The sequence below is a fragment of the Protopterus annectens genome, chromosome 13.part0 (genome assembly GCF_019279795.1).
Source record: "Protopterus annectens isolate FY-2018-M chromosome 13.part0, PAN1.0, whole genome shotgun sequence".
Taxonomy (NCBI): domain Eukaryota; kingdom Metazoa; phylum Chordata; order Ceratodontiformes; family Protopteridae; genus Protopterus; species Protopterus annectens.
The window spans coordinates 377,944,645-377,969,126 of NC_056747.1; the positions used below are offsets into that span (position 1 = coordinate 377,944,645).

Genomic DNA, 24,482 nt, shown 5'->3' on the forward strand with positions numbered 1-24,482 from the left:
CATCACCTAGACATCTGAGCCCTCAAGCTGACTGCCTGGTTTCTCTACTTCCAATGATGGCTAGGCACTCCAGGCTTTCTTCCCAGGTCCGTCACTATCTGACTTCTTCCCAGAAGTCTTCAATCAGGAAGATATGCAAGAGGAAATGGAAAAGGTTTTCAATTTGTTCTCATGAGAGACATTTGGGTCCATTCTTGACATTCATTTTAGTGGTCTTGGATTTTCTTGCCTCAGTTTTTCACAGTGGAGTCAGGCATTTCACCATCAAAGTGCAATTTAGCAGCCATTTCAGACTTCAGTGTCATCAAGCATCACTCCTCCTTGGCCTCTCTCAAATTATCAGAAGCCTTTCTTAAGAGTACCTTCTTCTTTAGACTTCCTGTAAACTAATTACATCTGAATGCACCTCCAGGCATTTCTTCATTTACCTCCTACTGAACCTTTAGGCATCAAGTATTGCTTTGTTCATATTTGCATTAATAATTCCAAAACCATGCTACATAAAACATAGTGGAATTTTTCCATCTTGAAGCATACATGATGGCAAACATAATTGTATTGATATTTGACTTCTGCCAATGAGTATTTGCTAGAACTGACGTGATAACTTCATTTTTAAAGGCTCAAGCCACACCCACCAGGAGTTAAAGGTGCACACTCAAAAAGCAGTACTGGAGGGGATGAGTTAAGGATCCCAGTCCCCCTTGGGATCTTATCATGCTTTAACTCAGGCCCCCTTTGAACCAGAGGCCAAAGTAGACTCAAATTTCTTATCTTGAAAAAACATTTTTCTAATTGCCATTACTTCAGCTAGATGAGTATCTGAACTCCTGGCCCTATCTTCTCAAACACCATACCTTATCTTTTATAAAGACAGAGTTTCCTTGGAACCAATCCTTCCTTTTTGCCAAAGGTTGCTTCTGAAGCATTACTTAGCCAAACTATTAATTTACCAATTTTCTTTCCCATCTTCACTAACAAGGAAAAATTGTATTCTTTCTTCACAGAACAAATCCCTTTAGGAAATCTGACCAGCTCTTTGTCTCATTTCAAAGGCAAAATTGGTAAAAGCCAGTGTCAAAAGTAATTGATTGTATATCTTATGACTACACAGATAAAGGAGTGATTCTGCCATGGCCTCCAAGGACACATTCAACATTATCTATTTCACCTTCTGCATTCTTATCTAGAACTTCAGTAGGTGTCATCAGCGCTGCTACCACCTGGTCCAGTGCCCTTACATTACAAATTTAATATCTTCTCCAGGGACAGGGAGGCATTTAAATCTACCATTCTCCAAAATATCCTTCCATGATGACCACCCTGGGTTTCAAGCAACAGTGGACTCTTGTCCCATGAGTTGAGGTATGGTCGGAAAAGACAATATCAGATAGAAAAGTTATGTACTCACCATAATGATGCATCTGTGTTGTATGTTTCTGCCGTTCTGCGACCTCCCTCCCTGAATTCCGTCTTCCATATCACAAAAGATATCTGTATACTCTTTTAGTATGACCTGTGGGATTTACCCTGAAGATCCTTTTCCCCTTACTCAGCTCCAGATCTGACTATCTGTTTGCATGTTCCTATATCACGTTCTGCATTGTAATATTTTTGGCTTCATGTGGGATATTGCATGGTAAGTCCGTAATAATTTATGTCTGAGGGAATCTTGATGTAAGGTAATGTAAGGTTTGTAGGGGATTATGAGTAAGGGGAAAAGCTTGAACTGTGGAGCGCAAGTCTTTTAAAAAACGGACGAAGTTGGATTCAAAGTCTGATCTGAAGCCCATGAATTGAGGAAGGACAGAAACAGACAACACAGATACATTGTTATGGTCAGTAAATAAATTTTGTTTTTCTCATCCCATATCTGATCCCACAGCTTTTTTTTTGTCAAATCCTGCCACAAAAAAAAAATAATTCTAATTCCTTTCTCTCTGATGAGAAAGCTTTTGGCAGACTTGGGAACAGGGTTTATTCTTCTGACACTTTAGACTTTATGATTCTAAATTATCAGGCTTCCATGTTAAAATATCTGTTGGTTTCTTTTGACAATATGAGGAATATTGCTGCACTTTTCCCTCTTCAGGCTGTGTTATCCTTGGCAGGATGTAACCCATACAGCTAAAGCACTGCAAAAATGATTTATTCAAACATCTACAGTTATGGTACGTTTACTTACACAACTGCAAATTGAGGTTCGTTATTGTTTGGCATAGACTTAAGGAAGTTAGTTAAACTTGTATTCATTCCTATATGCTTTGCTTGAGGATTGTTTAGACTCCAGTTTTCTTCATGTAAAACTAAGGGAGGGGAGCTAAGCCACCACTAAGTGCCATTCTAAGGATGCTGTTCGTAAACAATATACACATTGGAAAAAGGTTGTTGCATCATACAGTGGGGTACCAAAGCCCTCTGCAACTCATAAATATTCATACAAAATCATGTAAAGTATTGTATGTAGTCTTTTTCTTTTCTATTCCATGACAGAGTTTAAATGCATGTGATCCCACCCCAGAGGATTATATGCATCTCACGCGGTGGTGGTGCTGCGGTAGTGTTGTCGCCTCACAGTAAGACTCTGTCAGGTTTGATTCTTAGCTAGAGCGCCTTCTGCGTGGAGACATGCCTGAATGGGCGTACTTTCGTTGTATCCTTAAGCCGTACTGAAACTAACTCAAGTGAAGGTTTCAAAACATATTCCAAATAAGCTGAAATAGAATCTGTTACATAGCCCTTACCTGAAACTGTTGGACGACCTGGGAGGTTCCTGATTGACTTGTGTACCTTTGGCAGAATATAGAATTTCTGTGGTTAGAGGCATACTACTACCAATTCATTCATGAGTGCCTAGGTTATGTGATCCACAGCTATGTGTTCTGTCATTAAAAAAAATTAATTTATAGGATCTAAAGCATATTCAATTAACTGATATTCTGAAAAGCAATACAGAGGAAGAGTTTGATTTTTTTTTTTACTGTAATGACCTGTGCATGAGTTGAAAACTGCAAGCCAGAATGCAATTTTGGAGGGAGACTGAGCGGATCTGGACAGTTTTTCCTTGTTTAGAGAGGTGGAAGTTTGTTTCTTGCCTAGCTCTGACACCAGTGGAGGCTGGATGTTCAAGGCAGAGACAAAGTGAGGGGGGGGGAGTACTGGCAGATTATTGGAAGTGGAGGTGTGCATATGATATTGTGCATCACATTGCTGCCAATGTACACTATACATGTTGTTGGGAGGCAGTTACCCCAAGAAGAAAAAAAAACACTGATTTAAGTGACATCTTAACTGGCTTCCTCTGTCTCCTCAGGCCTCATTGGTTAGATTGAGGAATGGCACTGGGACACAATAGATGGTGGATAGTAGGTTGCCATCAAAAGTAAGCAATGAAAAAAAAACACATTCTGAGGGACAATGAGACCCTTAAAGTGGCAGTGTTATGTTATACCTAGAATATTTTCAAACAGATTATTTCGTTAAGACATACTATAGGTCCCTTTGTTAGCTTCTAACTAGGTATTTTTTAATACAGAAAGTTCAGACATGACAACCACCTGAACACTCGGGAGTCCACAGGAGGAAACAAAATACTGTGTGAAACACAATTTCATGTTTCATTTTTGCTCAGATTTGGCGTAAATGTAATCTTAAGGTGTCCTGTTCTTACTGAATGTGCTTTGTAGAACTGTCAGAAATTTATTTTTGAAAAATCGTCTCTGTAGAGCAGGTTGGTATTAAACTTTGTGCACTCATTGTGTTACCATAAAGGCAGAGCACTTAATACCTAACAGCCAAGCTAATGATGAAGACTTGGAAATGAAACTAAACAAGTCAATTATGTAATTTTTTTATTTAATTTAAGTAATTCTGTCTTTTTTACTAACCGGTACTCACCGATGGTTACAGTTTAGCACAGATAGCCCAGTTAAATCTAGGAGAATAAAGGGTTATCAAAATGACGGGAAAGTAATTTCTACTCATCCAGTAAAGGGAAATTCACTAGGTGACTTCAAAATGTAATGTACTCTCATAGTTGTGAGAAGACATTGATGTAGGTTTTCACCAAGTTCTCAGCTTGAAAATATATTTCCCCTACTATCTAGTTGGCAGCTATTGCTGAAATAGGATGCGAATAGCTTTTAGTATAGCCTTTTGGCTTCTGGTAGAAAGGAGGGGCATCCACTGCTTCTGAGGTCCCAAAGGCAGTTGATAAACACTGAGCAGGATCTGTATCCACATATCATGACTTAAGTGCAGCAGTGAAGAAAACGTATACCAGACATTGATATCCGATATAGCAATACCATGGATCGAGATGTTGTAAACTGTCCAAAACCGAGGAGTCAAGTCATTTCACCCACTTGCATGTGTCTTACCTTTCAATAATGCTTTCCTGTGAGTACAACATGTGGAGACTTACATATTCCCCTTCTGTCATGTTTAAAATGAGAGGTGGTTTCATGAAAATGCTTGTGTGTTGTATCCTTGTAATATTGCAATTTGCACTGAATGGTCTTAAAGACAGATGAACTGAGGATATTTTTTAAATGCAAACCTGGATACATAAATAGTAACATGATTTGATTAACATCAATAAAAACTGAAAGTATAAATCAAAGCTGAAGTCATATTTTTCTTGGATTACTTGTTTTATGCTGCTGTTATTGTGCTTGCTGTAAAGTAGTCCATTGCAAGATATTTTATTCTATTTTTGTAAACTGTATCATCATTTGCTTCTAATTCCAGTGTATATTCCTGCTTTGGTGTATGGCACCATTTTCTTGGAATGGATCACAAGTAATCTATACACGGATTATCCGCCCATTGTTTTTGAAACACCATACTGCTGTGGATGAAATTGTTAGTGACCTGAGTGGAAAAGCTATAAATGCTGCAGAAAACTTGACTAAGGAAGGTAATTATTAAATCATGAAAGCCATGCTGTGCTTCTGTAACTGTTTAAAATGCTAGTGTTGTGAAACTGCCTGAATCGCAGTATGTAGCACAGTGATAATTTTTTCCACTTTTCAAGCTGATGTAATAGCTAAAAGGTGTATAAGATATCATGCATTTAATGTTTTAAATGAGTACATATACTAGGACTAAAGGTCCTATTTGCAGGAAAATCCTGTTAGAGTACATTAGGTAGTAAGCTTCACTGTTATGCTACAGCTAGACTGTCTATCTGGTTCTTGATGAAGGCCATAGCAGGAGAACAGCAAGCCAGGATGAGTAAATGAGTAGGTCTGAGTTCATACCATCTTTGGCTCCTAGTAGCCCCATATTATTGTTACTTTTAGCCTCCTATATGATGCCATAATGGCAGGGGTGGGGCAGGACCATAATCTGCAGCAATTAAGCACCTTGTAATTAGCAATGACTGCTTCCAGGAATACTCACCTCCTGTGGGAGACCCGTCTTCATCAGCCTGGGAGAAATATTAAAATTTACTTGCAGATTAGAGAGAGATGGAACTCAGGGAAGCTGTGTGCAACAGTGGTATGTAGAACCCCAACCTGACAAACAAATCTATGGAAAAAAGTAAAAAAAAAAAAACTAAAACTAGTCCAGTTTTGAATTCATTTTTTTCCTCTTTAGTGCCCCTTCCTGGGATTGCAGTGTGTGTGTGCCTGTGTAACAAAAAAAAGTACTTTTTCATGCACTTTTTACTTCTCAGCTGTTATGTGGAACAAAGCTTTCACAGCATCAGCAATGGTTTGCCATGTCAGAAAAATTATGTTGTTGAAAGTGTTTTTGTACTTTATGGTTATCAGAATATGGACTTTCTGTTCTTTCCAGCATATATTTTTGCAGCAACAGATGGAAAAATGCAAAGGCTTTATAGGTTCATAGGTAGGTACTAGGCTATCGGCCCAAGGGACTAAGTAAGCCTAGTCAACAAAGTTCCCTGGCTTACAGCACCCAAGAAAGTTATTTTCCTGTGCTCCTGTAGAGCAGAGCCACAGAAGTGATCCCCCGGTGTGTAGTTCCTATTTCCCATCCACTTTATCAAGATTTTTCCTGAAGAGTGCTAATGAGGAACTTTGCTTGACATAGATGGGTAGCATGTTCCAGAGTATGGGAAGTCTGTGGGACAGGAATCTATCCCTCCAGCATGTCCTGTTTATTGTGGTGACAAGGTTTAGGTCCCTAGAGCATGTAGCTCGGAGGGTTTGGGATTTCTTTAGGTGTAGCATATCCAACAGCTCTGGGTTTGACATAGCTTTATATGTTAGGCAGAGATCACCTCGGAGTAGGCGATATGCTACGGAGTAAAGCTGGAGTCTTTTGAGACGGTCAGTGTATGGCATCTGTTTGAGGCCAGTAATCCTCTGTGTGAGGTACTTCTGTGGCTTTTCCAGCTGTTGCAGATGTCTTGTAAGGTGCATTCCAAAAGGGGCATTTTACTCTATAATGGGTCTAAAGAGTGTCAAGTAGAGGGGAACAATGACCTCTTTTTTCCTAGATGAGAACCCTTTTGTGATGAGGTGTGCCACGTAGAATGATTTGTGATTATCAAAGGAAAGACTACTGTCCACCTGGGTTCCCAGGTTTGTTATCACACATTCAGCGTTAAGTAGACTGCCACCTATGTGGTAGTTCGTGGGTACAGAGTTTTTACCAAAGGGGATAACAGTGCACTTTGTGGCATCGAGCTTGAGGCCATGGCTCTGACACCAGTCATCTGTCTCAGTGAGGCCCTTCTGTAGGGTGTCCACATCATTTGGGGACTCAGCTATGGCTCCAAGTTTGCAGTCATCTGCGAACTGTGTTAGCCAAAGGCCTTCTGTGTTAGCCTGTACTTCAGAGAAGTAGATACCAAACAGGAAAGGACCCAGGACTGAACCCTGTGGTACTCCACTTGTCACTGGTTTGAAGTCAGATTTGGAGTCTGCAACTTTTACAATGTGGGTTCTGTCAGTAAACCAGCTGGCAACCCATCTTGTGACTTAGGGATTTATACCTAGTTTAGTGAGTTTAGCTGTAATTCCAGAATGGGGGATGGTGTTGAAAGCTTGGCGATGTCAAGATAGGCTGTGTGAACCACCTTTGCATTCAGAAAACAATACCACAGATTCTTCTTGCAACTTCTGTTTTCTGGTTTTGCAGGGTGAAGCATTCTTGTGTTTTTATACATATTTGCCATTTGGGTTTAAAGTCTGATGGGTCAGGGATTAAACTGTTGGTAGTACTTTGCATTTGCATTCTCTGGAATGTGTGAAATGGTCTCATGGGGTTGACAATATATAAGCTTTATTTGCAAAATTGTGATTTAGATTCAGATTAGCATACTTTTTGTAAAGAGCAGTCAAACTTCAGGAGTGCTGTGGAATTATTTTGTTGTACATTTGGTTTATTACGGGTTTGCTTAAATATGCAAAGTTAAGTAAGTGTGCATGGCAGAGTTACAACAGTGGTCATTGAGAAGTAGTCTTCAGGGAGTTCTAGCAAATGCAATGCATCCACTTCTGGACTAAGGCACACGTTATCCCCAAGCTTAGTTATCCAAAACTCTGAGAATTGTCCTTACTTCTCAAGGACTCATAATATTACCACTACTACTTTGGAGGTGAAAACAAAGAAAGAAAAAAAAAGAAGATTCCTTTGAAGACCCAAGGGTTATGGGTGGATGAGCATCGTAAAACAGCAGCATTTTCCTAACTACATCTCACTGTAATTCTTGTGCCCTCCTGTATCCATTGGAAAATAAGAAAGGTACTGGGAAACTGTACATGGAGGAACCACAGAAGAGTTTGCAGTAGCTCACAATGATGAATCATCCTCTATTGTATGCAGTAATTAGGAATGTAAAACTGTGGGTGAGAAGAGGCATGAAAGTGAGTTGAATGCCATGGCCAGTATAGTTAGGAGGCAAATCTTTAGGATCATAAGAACCAGATGAGTGGGGTAAGGAGCTTGTTTTTGTCCTAGAAGCAAAAAGTGACATGGCTATGCAAGAGAGCTGAGAAGTGCAGAAAGAGTTTAAAGAATGGTTAAGATACTTAGACAAGTGACATTCTGAAAAGTGCTTAATCTCCAAAGTGTGGGTAATGATGCAGTGCTTGACATAATGGGGTTCAAAATGGGTTGCATTAGGGGTGTATAGCTCAGGACATTGGCTTCATTGAGGTCTGGGGATCCATTTGAAGAAATGTAAGCCTATATTCATATTGTTCTGTGTAGTAGTCTGGTAGATGCATAAACCTAGGTGACTGGTTTTAGGGCTTTAATTACCAAGTGTTTAACTGGGGGCACTCCTGGAAGTTTAAATGTCCCCCTCAAAACATCATGGTAGGTAGCTAAACGTAGTCTACTATTGGAAGTATAGGGAAAGTGTATGAACTGTCATTGTGGATAAAGTACAGTGACAGTTCATAACTGTGTCAGAAATGGCCTTTAGAGCATAAATGGCAAATGCGTGCTCCTTCTTTGGACTAGATGGAGGATGCAGAAAATCATTCAGGAACTCCTGGTTCCTCCCTCAGAACATCATTGTAGTTAGCAGAGCATAAAGTTACAGTTGCATAAAGTACAGGGGAAGATACATGCTCAATTGGGGAAAAGATGGTAGCAATTCCTTCGTCTAAAGAAAATAAAATCCAGAACTCCATTAAGGACAAATGTTCTAAATCTATTAAAGACTTTCTTGGCTGCAAGGTCTCAGCATTTTTTTTTTTTTTAATAATTCATGCATGTTACAGGAGCAACCTTTGACTCCAAGGTCTCAGCATTTTTTTTAACAGTTCATACATGTTTCAGGGACAACCTTAAGAGTGTGCAGCAGATGTGTTCTGCTGCATTAGCTATGACCAATGTTTGTCTCACCTAAATAGGCCTCACACTGTATTGCTGGAGAGCAGATTTATGAGCACTGACTGTCCAGGATTGCAACATCTTTACCCCCATGTCAGAGCCTTACACTGTTATCTTACCAACAGTACTGAGTCTTGGCCTGTACTATATTTCACTCTCTTGGCTTGGGAGTGCCTTCTGTGTGGAGTCTGCATGTCCTCCTCAGGGTTGGGTAGCGTTCGAAAGACATGCGTGCGTAAATGGGTGTGCCTTTGTTGAAGGTTGGGCGTCGAGCTGGCACCTCGGCGTTTCGTAAAATTGTACTGCCAATCATTAGCGGACCGGAGTTCCGCTGTGGCGACCCCTTACCAGGAAAAGCCGAAAGACAAAACAAACAGTGATTTCTAGGCAGGGCTAATAATACCTTGTCACTGACACCAGTCCTTGCTGCTTCTGTGGTACCATGCTGATACCATCTACACCAGTTTGGAACTTCAAGGTCAAAACTACTGAACACTTAAAAAACTGCTAAACACTCTTAAAATAAGCCAGTTGCATCATATTAGTTGGGGTAGCTGTAGCAAAAGCAGTCTCAGTTTAACACTGGATACTAACAGTTATATGTCCCTTTTTTCTTTGTAATTACCCTTATACACTTCAATAATCATCTATCCACAAGCTTTTAGAACTGAATTATGCAAAACACACTGATAATTTAATATGCAGAAATCATGTACCCTGCTAAAGAGAAATTAAAATTTTGTTGTTGGATAGCGTTCTTCAGAAAAATGGTAACTACCAATTGACTGTGCTTACATCTATTTTCTAACACCTGGTTTTGCTGACTTGTAAATTTACTCAGTAGTGAAGAAATGCAGGCAAGCTATACACCTGTAAGCTTACTTTTGTCTCTGGGAAGCAAATTGTTTTTCTGTTCTTTTAATTCCCTGCTCCCACTCTGGTTCAGAGCTCATCAGCACACAGAGAGATGGAGAGAACTGATGCAGAGCTTTTAGTAGGAAAGGTCACATTGCTTGTTGGTAATTCATATGGGCACTCTGGAAAAGATCAAGACTGGCAGATATTTAATTAACATTAAATCAAATGTCCTTCTATTCATCTGTTGCAATATTCATTACATAAAGGAGTTCCCCACCATAGGCCAGTATCCAAAAGACTTTTACTACTGTATGGTGAGTGGTACGTCGAACATAGGCTGTGATCGAACATCAGCCTTAAAAGTGACGTATGCACACACCATCCTCAGAACTTCTCTGGTGCCAGATCCAAATGCCAAATTCTATCGTACGGTCTGACCCAGAGTCATTTATGAGTCTTCAAATTTCAGATAAGTGCCCCTTTGGGGAATTCTTGACTATTTTGCTAATGTCTTTGGTTAGGGTTCATGTCATCTAAGAAGGGCAAGTGCCAATGTGGAAGACAAATTCCACACTAGGATAGCCATCAACATTGCTTGTTCTGCCTAAACCTCAACCACGACCACAAAAAAACTGCTGTATTTATCAGGCATTTCTGCCAAAGAACTTAAGGAGTAGATTATCCTCTTTAGCTGTCTACCTAGAGAATCAATACTTAAAGCTGCTAGCAAAAAGCGTTACGGAGGGATCCTAGGGGCCTGAGGGTGAGTTGATTTTGAAGTGGAAGGCCAAAAAGCAAAGGCCCGAACCTTCTGCTGTGCCTCTGGATACTGACATCTCTCTCAAGGCGGAGGAGAGCCCGGAGTCGCATCTGGTTCACAGTTCAGATCCATAGGCCAAGCCTGACAGCCTGTCTACCTTGGATCTGAGTGTAAACATGTCTGCAGAGGCTGATCAGGCATCCGTGTCTAATGTCCAAAGGGAACCATGGCTCATGATAATGGAAAGCCGTAAGGAAATTCCTTAGATCCCTGTTAGGGAAGAGGTGGAATTTGATCTGATAGAATGTAGGCCTATGTTGGAGCCTCCCACCATACATAGGACAAACTTGCATGTAAAAAAGAAACAGAAAACCAAACACGTGTCCCTGGCAAAAGAACCTGTTAGCGACTGGCAACAATTCGCTCAGGGTATTTTCAATGCCCTTATGTCACTTAGGCCTCCACCAGGTTTTACACCTCTCTCTCTCCTAGTACTGTCTCTCCACTTAAAAGAACCAGGAAAGAGTATTCTTCAGAGGAAGAGGCATCTTCAGGGGTGGAATCTCTGGCCTACTCTTCACAGATCCTCCCCAGAAGAGGAGTCCAGTGGAACAGATTCACCTATGGAAGACCTTTCCTTTGGGGAAACTCTAGCTAAAATGAAAGACCATTTTAGATGGGATAGCACCCAAGTATCTGAAGTGCTAAAAGATACTATGAGCTACTACAGGTGGAGTTGCCTAGCCCCTCTGCTATGCCTCCTGTCTTGCCTGCCTTTCTCAATGGTTTTGCCTCAGCTTCACAGGTATTAGATTCCAAGCCACCCATCCCCAAGAAACCAGACTGCTTCTGTAAGGTCCTAGAGGACTGCAAGTTCCTCTTCAGATACCCCTTTGTGGACTCTTATGTTATTTCTGTGGCTTCTGACAAGCCATCCAGATTACTGTCCTCCACTACCGTCCTCCCATCAGATAAAGATAGCAGGATTCTGGCTAGACTAGGCAAAATAGTGTACACTTGTGCCACTTTGGTGTATAGGGCCATAAATTATCAAACACACATGACCACATTTGCTTTAGAGCTTGTGTCCCAACTTTCACAGGTAATTGCAGAGTTACCTGAATCAGAAAATAAAACCTTGCCTACTTCCTTGCTTGGTGCATCTTCTCAAGTAGCATGCCACTCCATAAAATGCAGCTATGATGCTGAAGAAGCTTCTGCCAGAGCAGCTGCCTCTGGATCAGTATTAAGAAGATTCTCTTGGCTAAGACTTTGTGTATTACCTGAGGGCATAAAAACCAAACTTATGTATGCTCCTTTGGACAACTTTGCTTTGTTTGGCCCAGCAGCTGCTAACTTGTTCTCAAATCATTGCAGAAAGAGTAAGGAAATACAAGAATTGAAATACATTTTTGTTTCCCCAGTGCCCAAGTTCCAAAGAAATTATCCTGCAAAAACATGTTTGTGCGTAGGCATTCACGTCACCCTCAACCCAGAATAAAAAAAGTGATAGGAGACCACAACAGCCTAGGGTCCCTCTGGCAGCTGCCACCTAAGTGGCTTTTCCAGACTGACCATCCTCTCTGATACTGCCTCCCCCACCCACATCCCACTTTCCCAGCACTTTCGCCTGTCTCTCCCAGCCTGGAAAAGCATAACCTAGATACTGGGTCCTCTCCATTGTTCAAAATGGGTACTTTATGGTATGGATTACCTACTCTCCTTCAGGGGCATCCCTCATACTCTCAGGGAACAACTACCTTTTATCACAGAGGTTCTGTTAGAATTAATGGACCAAGGGACTATCGAAAGTGTCCCTAAAAACAATTAGAGATTTTTATTCCAGGTTGTTCCTGGTGCCCAGGAAGGAAGGTCCCTGGAGACCCATCCTGGACCTGTCCCATTCTAAGGATACCCACCTTCCGCATGCTGACCCTTTAGACTTGCCACTTTTTCTGCCTCAAGCTTTCTTGATTACCTTGGATATCAGAGATACATATCTGCACATCTCCGTCCATCCCAGCCACAGGAAGTTCTTACGGTTCTCTGTATCATCATGGCATTTTCATTTCTATGCCTTGCCCTTTGGACTTTCTACCGCACTAAGGGTCTTCACCAAATGTCTAGCTCCTGTGATTGCCCACTGCAGACATCAGGGCATACACAGTTTTCCTTATCCGGGTGAACTCCTCCTTCTTGCTTCCTCCACAGACAAGTTAGAATGAAATATTACCCTTACCATCCATCTTCTACAAAGTCAGGGGTTCACCATAAACGTAAAGAAACCATTTCTCACCTCTTCACAGGATCAGATTTTCCAGGGGTGCAGGATACAAACAGATGTTATGAAGGTCTCGCTACCCCGACAAAAGGTATGAGACCTCATCCTTTACTTCAAAAATCTTCTGCTGGTTCACCACATTACAGACAGATTCTCAGGGTCCTGGGACCTCATGGTATCTACCATTCCCATGCTCCCCTTTACCAAACTCCACATGAAAAAATGGCAGTGGTATCTGAAGTCAGTTTGGATGCAACTCCAACACCCCCTAGAATTCTCCATTTCTCTTGTCGCCTGTCTGAAGAGAGAACTTCAGTGGTGGATACATCATGTCACTCAGCCGAGGACTGCCCTTACACCCTCTTGATCCACGTCAAAAGATCTTCACAGACATCTCAGCTGTAGGCTGGGGAGCAACTTTTGGGCGCATGAAAGCACAAGGGGTCTAGCCTCCCTCTCAACTGAAGGAACACAATGTAAGGGAGATGAGGGCGCTGCTATTGGCCATGCAGAACTTCCATCCCCTCTTCCAACCAGGGCATCTAAAACTGTTCACAGACAGTGTGACAGTTCTCTGGTATGTGAACAAACGGGTACCAAACCCTATCTGTTATGCAGGCTAGCACTTCAGGCTTGGGAGCTGGCAATAAAATTCCAGGTGACCTTTCAGACAGTCTACATTCCATCTTCACAGAATTGTTTGGCAGATTACCTGAGCAGATTCCAAACACAATCCCATGAATGGATGCTTCAAAGGGTTGTTTCTAGACTTTGTCCCCCAGTGGGATATTCCTCAAACAGACCTCTTTTCCTCCCCCATGAACAGACAACTTCCACAGTTTTGTGCCAGAGAACCTCATCCTCTGGTCTGGAAAGTGGATGCCCTTTCTCTTGGAAGGGGATTTTCTAAATGCATTTCCTCCCCTTCCCCTCATTCCAAAAGTCCTGTCCAAAATTCAACAGGACAAACCAAAAATCTTGCTGGTGACTCCCTTTCTGGCCAAGACAGCACTGGTTCCCTCTCCTCCTGCATTTAGCCAAGGGCATTCACCACAAGTTACCTCAGATTGTGATGCTTCTCACACATGACAAAGGGACCCGCACCCATCCCCACTTGTCGACTGTCCAGGTGACCTTGTGGGTGATAGGGTACTAATTCCTTTCAGAGACCTATTCTGTGAGGACATGCATACAGTCCTGCAGAAGGCCAGGAAACCACATACCAGAAAATCTTATTCAGCCAAATGGAAGAGATTTTCATTCTGGTGTCTGAAATGAAACCATGCCCACTGAAACTGGAAATTCCCCTGGTTCTGTCTTATTTGTATGAATTGCTCAATGCTGGCTTGGCTTACTCTTAAGCGAAAGCCCATATGTCAGCCATATCTGTCTGTCTTACCTGTATCTCCCCCCTTAGCTAGCAGATTTGAGGCTAAACAATTTCTGAAAGGTGTCCTACACATTAGTCCTCCCAGGAAACGTATTCCACCTCCTTGAGACTTTAACTTTGTTTTGGATAAGCTGACTCTACCACCCTTCGAGTCAGTTTTTTCAGCTTCTTTACAGTACTGCTGCTGGAAAAGGGTGCCACTCCTAACCTTAACTTCAGCCAGATGAGTGTCTGATCTACAGGCTCTTATGGTATCTCCACCCTTTCTAGTCTTCTACAAGGACAGGGTTTCCCTGTGCACAAACCCCTCAATTATGCCTAAAGTAATCAATGACCTGTCTTTAAATCAGTCCATCCACTTGCCTACATTTTTCCCTTCCCCCCAGAACCCTAGTGAGAGGTTGCTCTATATTTTAGATGTCCACAGACAACTTGGATTTTATTTGGCAAAACCAAAGCTGTCAGGAAGTCAGATTAGTTTTTTGTTTCTTACCACCCTAGGGCCCTGGGGCAGACTGTGTCCAAACAGACTTGTTTCCTCCTGGATTTCCAAGGCCATTACCTTTTGCTACAGTCACCTTTGTAGGACCCTCCCTTCCTCTGTTAGGTCTCACTCCACCAGGGCTATTGCCTCATCTGGGGCCTTTTTCAAGGGATTGGATACTAATTCAGTTCTTGAAGCAGCTACATGACCTCAGTCCATACCTTCACCAAACACTACAAATTAGATGGTATCTCTAAATCTAGAGCAGGGTTTGCCAGAGCCGTACTGCATGGGTTCCTGGAAAGCTGCTCTGCTGCACCTTCCTCCCCTTACTTCATGAACTTTGGTATTCTCCCGCATATAGTGAATACTGCAAAAGATGAATAGAAGGGCATAGAATAGTTGTGTACAATCTTACCATAATGATAGATGGTGTCCTCTTCACTGTTGCAGTATTCCTATCCCTCCCTCCTTCGCCCTGGCCTTGGTTCTTCTTGGATGATTCTTATCCTATGTCCTTATGCTGGCATTCCTCCTGGGTCCGTCAGTTCTGAGGATGGTGCGTGCGTTCATCACTTTTATGGCTGACGTTTGATTGCAGCCTATATGCGACATACCATGCACCCTACTGTAGTTCATAGGTTCATAGGTTCATACTAGGCTATCTGCCCTAGGGCATTTATAAGCCTAGCCAGAATGTGTTTGGCTTTCGCCACCCATTTTAAATTTATTTTGCTATGCCCTTTTTCGAGGTTAGTATACTGTGCCTCTGTCTAACAGTGACACAGAAGTGATACCCGGGGTAAACCTACGATCTCCCATCCACTCATCAAGATTCCTCTTGAAGAGAGTCAATGAAAGACTCTGCCTAACCTGGACTGGGATTTTATTCCAGAGTGAAGGGAGCCTCTGGGTTATGAATCTGTCCCTCCAGCATGTCCTATTTATTTCAGTGCTGAGGTTCAAGTCTCTCGAGCGTAGCTCGATGGGATTTGGATTTTCTGAGGTGCAGCATGTCCATTAATTCCGGGTTGGACATGGCTTTATACGTCAGGCACAGATCGCCTCTGTACAGGCGGTATGCCACTGAGTAGAGCTGGAGTTTCTTTAACCGGGCAGCATATGGCATCTGTTTGAGCCCTTTGATCCTCTTGGTGAGGTACTTTTGGGGTCTTTCCAGTTGCTGCAGGTGTCTGGTAAGGTACATCCCAAAAGGGGCATTGTACTCAATTATGGGCCTGATGAGGGATGAGTAAAGAGGCACGATGACGTCCCCTGATCTAGATGTGAATCCCTTCATGATTAGGTGGGCTATATAAAATGTTTTTCTAACCACTTTGGCCACGTGGTTGTCAAATGAGAGATTGCTATCAACTTGGGTCCCCAGGTCCCTAATTACTTCTTCTGTACTTAATGGATTACCACCTATGTGGTAATTTGTGGGCACTTTGTTTTGCCAAAGGGGATGACTATACACTTTTGGCATTTAGCTTGAGGCCATGGCTCTGGCACCAGTTGTCTGTTTCTATGAGGCCCTTTTGGAGGATGCTTGTGCCGACTGGAGAGTCGATTATGGCGCCCAGTTTGCAGTCATCTGCGAACTTGGTCAGCCACAGTCCTTCCGTGTTGGCCTGTACCTCCGAGAAATATATACCGAACAAGAGAGGTCCCAGGACTGAGCCTTGTGGTACACCACTTGTAACTGGTTTGGAGTCTGACATGGCTCCAGCAATTCTAACCATGTGGGTTCTGTCCTTGAGCCAGTTTGCAATCCATCTAGTGACATAGGGGTTTATATTTAAGCTGGTAAGCTTATCTATAATGCCCGAGTGGGGTATTGTATCGAAGGCTTTTGCGAGGTCCAGGTAGGCTGTGTGGGCCACCTTCCCCTTGTCAATGGCCTTGGTGACTGTTTCAAAGAAATCAACCAGGTTTAAGAGGCAGGATCTGCCCTTAACAAAGCCGAACTGGGTAGGATCCAGTGTTTGTAGGTCCCCAATATCTTTATTTATGAGGTCCATGATGATCCTTTCCATAGCTTTGCAGACCAAGCTAGTCAGGCTTATGGGGCGATAGTTTCCAGGATCCGTTGAGGCACCACCTTTATGGAGAGGGACCACTGTTGCTGTACGCCACTCTTTGGGCACATATCCTGTAGTAAGGCTGAGATTGAACAGTAGTTTTATGTTTGGGTTTAGCTCTTCTTGGAGTTCATGTAGGACGCAGCCCGGGACACCATCTGGTCCCATTGATGCTGTGTTTTTTGCTTTGGAGAGGGCGGCTCTTACCAGAGCATCTGAGATGTCAGGGGGTCAGCACTCTGCTGGGATAGATATTTGCCCTTTTGGTGGGGAGGGGGGGAGAAGTTTGTGCTGAACCTGTCAGCTAGGATGTTGGCAATGTCTGTGGGTTCGGTGTATTTTTTGTCATTTTGGACTAATTCTGAGCATATCTGGGAATTACCACCCAGGTTCCTAACATAACTAAAGAAAGCCTTGTAATTATCCTTAGTGTCCTGTGCAATTTTTCTTTCGAAGCTGGCCTTAGACAATTTTGTGTGTGCCCGTAGTTTTTTGCTAATACTGATCAGTGATGCCTTCCCTTTTTGGGATTTTGCTCTATCATTTAGTAGCTTCCTCCTTCTATTGTATAGTTTGTTCATGGCTGGGGTCCACCAGACAGGACGTCTGCCTTTGGAGGACTGGGTCTTGGTTTTATTTGGGTTCGCATGATCCATGCATTCCTGAAGGTGTTCATAGAATGCGTTTATAAAGGATTCTGCGGTCTGGGCTGTATTTTCCACAGGCCTGGGGGCTTTGAAGGATTCCACCTCAGTTTTGAGGAGTGTGAAATTTGCTTTAGAGAAGTTTTTCACTGTGGTTTTCTGGGCAGGGGGTGGGGTCAGGATGTGAATATCCAGTGAGATTAGTTTATGGTCTGATCTTACCAGTGAGGGATACACTTCTGGTCTGGAGCATAGAGTCCTCATGTTGGTGATGATCAGGTCCAGTATGTTTTCCCCTCTTGTGGGAGTGGTAACAAGTTGTTCCATAGCATTTAGTTTATAAATTCTAGGAACCTTTGGGCTAGGGTGCTGGAGCTAGAGTAATGCTCCCAGTCTATGTTTGGGTAGTTGAAGTCGCCCAATATAATGGTGTTTGGAGAGACCTTCATATTTTTCAATATTCTCAGGAAGGCCGAGTGGGGTTCCTGGGTTTGGGAGGGTGGTCTGTAGCAGGCTATAAACTGGAAGGCAGTTTTACCCACTGTTAGTTGCACATGGATAGTCTCTGATGCTTCGTGCTTTGCCACCAACCTGGAGGTGTGGGTATCTTTGATGAATATCGTTACTCCCCCTCCTTTTGTGGTTCGGTCCAAGTTTTGGGGCCGAAAAGCATGGTATGAGGTATAACCTGGTAGTGCTGGGGTGCTGTCGGGAGCCCTGAACCAGGTTTCTGTTACTGCACAGATATCGATGTTCTCCATGCTAAGGAGAGTTTCGAGTGCGTGCATCTTGAGGTTTAGACTTCTGGCGTTGAGTAGCATTACTCTTAGTTTCTTATCCCTTGTGATACCTATGGAGGTGGGTTTGTCTTTTGAGCCTTGCCTAAAAAGGCACTATGGGGTAGCAAGAGCCTTTGCCAATATCCGAAAGCCCAGGGATGACAGGTGCAAGCCGTCCCTAGCGAAGCATCGTGGCTTGTCGAGCATATCATCCCAAGCTGACAGGCATTGGATCCCCTTTGAATGACACCAGTACTTAAGCCAATTGTTGAAATTGATCATCTTGTCTTCATATTGTGGCATCATTCTTGGTGAGGGTAAGATGCTACTCAACGTCAGGGTCATACCGGCCTGGGCTACATGCTCAGAGAGCTCCTTTATGTCTCTTTTCATGTAGTCCAGGGAGGTACGTCTCAGGTCATTCACACCAGCATGGACAATGATTGAGTCATATTTGTACTTGCCTTGGAGTGACCTGAGTGCTTGTGTTATGTGGCGGATCCTAGCGCCTGACAGGCTGCTCACCGTGACCCTCTCCTTGTTCAGCCTGGTGAGCGGGACGTCAGTGTGCCTGACGATAGAGTCACCTATTACAAGTGTATCAGGTGTGTTGTTTAGTCTTAAGGGCTGTGACTGTTTGGCACACTGGCTTTGTGAGATATGTGTTGCATGTGTTTTGTTTTGGGGTATCGGCTGCTTGGGTGTCTGCTTTGGAGGTCTCTGCTGCTTCGGCAGATCTTTATTTAGAGCCTCCAAGTATGTTTTTGTGTGATTATGTGTTTGGTTTGCTGTCGTGGTAGGTCTATGTGAGACTGGAATTGTAGTGAGTGTGGTTTCCTTCTCCTCCTGACTGGTTATGCCAGTACTGAGTTGAGAGAGCTTAGCCTCCAGTTTGGCTATATGGTTGCATCTCTCACATGTGTTGGAATTTGTTGGGAGGAGGAGAGGGTTGTCTGTGTACATGAGGCAGTTGTAACATTGCCTCAAGATTCCCAGATTCACCAGCTGGACCGGAGAGGAGATTGACAACTGACCTTTGGACATGCTAGAATAATATTGGGAATTCCTTAATAATTGAAAACCAGGGCCAGTGGGGAGTGAGGGTGTAGTGCTTTTAATTTTTAGTGCTGACTTGTATAATTGCTTTAGTGAGCAAGTGCCAGGTAACTTAAGTGCAATATGTTACAGGTAACTTAAATGCAAAAACGACAAACAGTAACTTTCTTTCAAGTGAAACAAGGAAATAAGTACAGTAAGCAATGCAGATATCACTAGTGATCCACAGAAGCTGAGAAGCGCGTATTAGGTGGAATTAGCGTTCCAGGAAATAACAAGCAAACAAACAACAAGCATATAAACAAAGCTAGATTCAGCAGGCCTGGATCTAGTCTATGCTACAACAAACAAGGTGTACCAATTTCAGTAAGATACAGTTCAAATATTCAGGCACTATAAACCTTTAACCAGAAATTCCCAGCTCAGAAGGGCAGAGTCCAGCCTCTTCTCCCACAAGAGTGCAGACCACAAACCTTCTTAATGTAAAATAACTGGCCTGAAGCCCAAGTGCTTAAACCAGAACTAATACACTTTAAGAATAACAGACACTGGGCTCTCAATCAGCAGTTCCCAACTTAGAAGGATGAAAGCTACTTGTCCTGCCACCACAGTGCATGCCACAAACCTTCCTAATGTAAAACAACTGGTCTGAAGCCCAAGTGCATAATCCAAAAGACTTAGAATGATAGCTACACTTTACTACCAAGCAGTAATAAATACAGTTGAATACTTTAGAGAATGCCTGGATTAGTGCTCAAGTTACACAAACAAAGCTAGATCCAGCAGGCCCGAATACAGTCTATGCCACAGCAAACAAGGCGCACCAACTTCAGTAAGAAGCAGTTCAGATATGCATGCACTATAAGCCTTCAACCAGAAATTCCCAGCTCAGAAGGGCAGAGTCCAGCCACTCCTCCCACAAGAGTGCAGACCACGAACCCTCTTAATGTAAAATAACTGGCCTGAAAGCCCAAGTGCTTAAACCAGAATTAATACACTTTTAGAATAACAGACACTGAGCCCTCAATCAGCAGTTCCCAACCTAGAAGGATGTAAGCTACCTGTTCTGCCACTACAGTGCAGACCACAAACCCTCTCAGTGCAAAACAACTGGTCCGAAGCCCAAGTGTTTAAACCAAAAGGCTTAGAATGAGTTACACCAAGCAGTAATAAATACAATTGAGTACTTTTAAGATGATGCAAAAGTAAAAAAAAGTAGGTAGAAACACAAGTACAGTAAAAGCAGATGAAATTTTTTTTTTTTTTTTTTTTTCTGAACAAGTGCTGAGATCAAAGAAACATATTTGAGTGCTGAAACTAGAAAACTGGCTAGTTATAAGAAAAAAAAAACTAAGCTAGAAGGCTTCCCTCCAACACAGAAGGGCTTGGGGGCACAGAAGCCTACAAATAGTCTATACCACTTAACAGGAAAGGCAGGAAACAAGCTTAAATTTTGTTTTTTTTGTTTTTTTTTTTCTGTTTCCCAGATGCTCTCTTTGTATACAGTAGGAGTGCCTAAAATCAGAATATGATCTCACTGCACTCAGTTGAGTGAGCAAATGAGATGGGCCCAGAAGGAGTATCCAAACACAAATGTGCAAGAGGGGCGGGCAGTTGCAAGGCCACTAAGATTAACACCAAAACAAAAACAGGGAGGGAGGGTGGGACTAACTGAAGAGCAGAGTGAAAACTTCCAGTTCAGTTAATATTCCTTCCACACAGTTAAAATCAATTTAAATACTGTATTTTTGGGAAAAAAAAGAGCAGATAAAGGTACTTAAATTCTCTTATACGTCCAGTTGAATATAGCAAGTTCTTAGCCGGCCAAAGCTGAGGTTTTTAAGCAGAAAATATTTCACACTGTACCACTTAAATAGGCAAGGACAGGAAATCAAAGAATGTGACTACCCCACACCTGTAATTACTAGCAAATAACAAAATTCAGCAAACACTGACTAACTTCCAGTTCAGCTAATATTCCTTCCACACAGTTAAAATCAATTTAAATACTGTATTTTTTGAAAAAAAAGAGCAGATAAAGGTACTTAAATTCTCTTATACGTCCAGTTGAATATAGCAAGTTCTTAGCCGGCCAAAGCTGAGGTTTTTAAGCAGAAAATATTTCACACTGTACCACTTAAATAGGCAAGGACAGGAAATCAAAGAATGTGACTACCCCCACACCTGTAATTACTAGCAAATAACAAAATTCAGCAAACACTGACTAACTTCCAGTTCAGCTAATATTCCTTCCACACAGTTAAAATCAATTTAAATACTGTATTTTTTTTTTTTAAAAAAAAGAGCAGATAAAGGTACTTAAATTCTCTTATACGTCCAGTTGAATATAGCAAGTTCTTAGCTGGCCAAAGCTGAGGTTTTTAAGAAGAAAATATTTCACACTGTACCACTTAAATAGGCAAGGACAGGAAATCAAAGAATGTGACTACCCCCACACCTGTAATTACTAGCAAATAACAAAATTCAGCAAACACTGACTAACTTCCAGTTCAGCTAATATTCCTTCCACACAGTTAAAATCAATTTAAATACTGTATTTTTTTGAAAAAAAAGAGCAGATAAAGGTACTTAAATTCTCTTATACGTCCAGTTGAATATAGCAAGTTCTTAGCCGCCAAAGCTGAGGGTTTAAGCAGAAAATATTTCACACTGTACCACTTAAATAGGCAAGGACAGGAAATCAAAGAATGTGACTACCCCCACACCTGTAATTACTAGCAAATAACAAAATTCAGCAAACACTGACTAACTTCCAGTTCAGCTAATATTCCTTCCACACAGTTAAAATCAATTTAAATACTGTATTTTTTTGAAAAAAAGAGCAGATAAAGGTACTTAAATTCTCTTATACGTCCAGTTGAATATAGCAAGTTCTTAGCCGGCCAAAGCTGAGGTTTTAAGCAGAAAATATTTCACACTGTACCACTTAAATAGGCAAGGACAGGAAATCAAAGAATGTGACTACCCCCACACCTGTAATTACTAGCAAATAACAAAATTCAGCAAACACTGACTAACTTCCAGTTCAGCTAATATTCCTTCCACACAGTTAAAATCAATTTAAATACTGTATTTTTTGAAAAAAAGAGCAGATAAAGGTACTTAAATTCTCTTATACGTCCAGTTGAATATAGCAAGTTCTTAGCCAGCCAAAGCTGAGGTTTTTAAGCAGAAAATATTTCACACTGTACCACTTTAATAGGCAAGGACAGGAAATCAAAGAATGTGACTACCCCCACACCTGTAATTACTAGCAAATAACAAAATTCAGCAAACACTGATTAACTTCCAGTTCAGCTAATATTCCTTCCACACAGTTAAAATCAATTTAAATACTGTATTTTTGGGAAAAAAAAAGAGCAGATAAAGGTACTTAAATTCTCTTATACGTCCAGTTGAAGATAGCAAGTTCTTAGCCGGCCAAAGCTGAGGTTTTTAAGCAGAAAATATTTCACACTGTACCACTTAAAGGTAGTTAAAACTCTTTTGTATACTGGCCGACGTCGGATTGCCTACATTGGGGAACTCCCTCATGTAATGAATACTGTAACAGTGAAGAGAAGGACATCTATCATCATGGTAAGATTTTACACATCTATTCTTTCACATGCTTACCCCATTTGGTATAGCCTCTCTGACTCTTCCACGTCTGCCAAGTTAAATTTCAAATTTATGCCTTTGTCTAGAAAATTCCAATGAATTTTAGTCAAATTATTTTTGCTGACTGGAAATTTGTGAAACGCTAGCTTTTATCTAATGCATATATGTGTGTATGTGTCTAAATGCAGTTTCATTACCAACATTTTTGCTGTTATCACTGAAAAGCAATTACACATCTTAGTTCTATACAAATTTGTTACAGTATGGATAAGGTAAAAAAAGCCAAGACTGTGGAAATTAATGTTGCCACCGGTCTGAACAAAATGTTATGTGAACTGGTAACATTAGTGGAAGAATAAAATGTCCTGATATTGTAACAGTAACACAAATGTGGTACAAAGAAAATTATGACTGGGGATGTGAACTTTAGAAATACATATTTTATAGAACAGACCATGTGAATAAAACAGGAGGAGATGAAATTCATTCAGATGAGTGCTTTAGCCAAAGCACTTAACTGTGGGCAGTTGCCAATAACAGCTGTAAATTAAGTTACAGAAGGTCCTAAAAAATTAACAAATACAGTTCAAACAAGAACTCAAATGTGTAAGTCCTTTTATGTAAGGGAAGGAGAAAGAGCACAGAATATAGAAGTAAAAATTCAGATCGAGGGAACAATGTACCTCACTTTTGAAATGAAATGGCAGGACAGTTGTCAGAAACATATTCAAAAACCTCTTTATGGGGATGAAACAAGGCAAGAAGATGGTATGCTGTTTGCTGAGAATGGTACATAAAGTAGAGGTGTTGTTGATGGAGGAGTTTAATATGCAAAATGTAAAATGGAACAACCTGAGTACGGTTACATGAGAGAACATTCTTGATGCCTTTTAAGGAGCAAGCCTCAATCAGATTACTGGTAGTCTTGGATCTGGTGTTCTCTAATGGGGAGAGGTAGAGGATTTTACCCCTTTTTAACAATTCTCCCATAAACATGGCCACATTTTTTAACATTACATTTTACCACAGTTCTGACAGCTGCTAGCCAAATTGAAGATCTTGCCAAATGAATGTTATATAACTGCCATTCTAATGGAATATTTTTTGACTGATACTGGTTTCTGGCAGTGTATTCTTCTGTTTGGCACTGCAGCGCCTAACTTAGTAAATTACTGGGCATATTTACTAATGACTTTCTTATTCTAATACATAATCTGTTTCAGTACTGAGAGCATTAAGTACTGAATACCAGATCTTCTCCAGCCGTGTATGTTTAATGTATATAATAAGAAGTTGTGTACTCAACATAACGTTCCGTGTGAGCTGTTCATCTCGCCTTCATTCTTGACTGATGTGTTCGATGCCGATCCATCGGCTCCGGTATGACCACATGCAAAGCTCGAGGTCTTCCAGTAGCATGAGGCCAAGCCCCTATCCCATGATGCACTGTGAATTACCTCAGATCTTGTTTGCTGCATGTACTATAACCATATAAAATTATTTATTCCTTTTCGGAAGGGAAGAAGAAATTGAGCAACCAGGATGAGACCAACATCTAGGTCAGCTATTAGCTATTGGGGGGGTAGGAGGGAGGGACGTACGAATGAAGGTGAGATGAACAACTCATGTGTAACTTTATGGTGAGTACATAACTTCTTAATGTGAAGTTGTTCATTCTCGCTGTTTATTCTTGACTAATGGGTAGCGTCCC

The 24,482-nt window shown here is 41.7% G+C and overlaps 1 protein-coding gene across 3 annotated transcripts in view; it reads left to right on the forward strand.

Annotated features, from left to right (window-relative positions):
- The window catches only part of REEP6 (receptor accessory protein 6), a 1,065,881-nt gene that overhangs the window by 660,374 nt on the left and 381,025 nt on the right, over positions 1 to 24,482 (forward strand). For all 3 annotated transcript variants that reach the window (XM_044053991.1, XM_044053990.1, XM_044053992.1), the window contains one exon: positions 4,750 to 4,918. In XM_044053991.1, the coding sequence (XP_043909926.1) occupies positions 4,750 to 4,918 (169 nt within the window). The remainder of the gene's footprint in view (positions 1 to 4,749; positions 4,919 to 24,482) is intronic.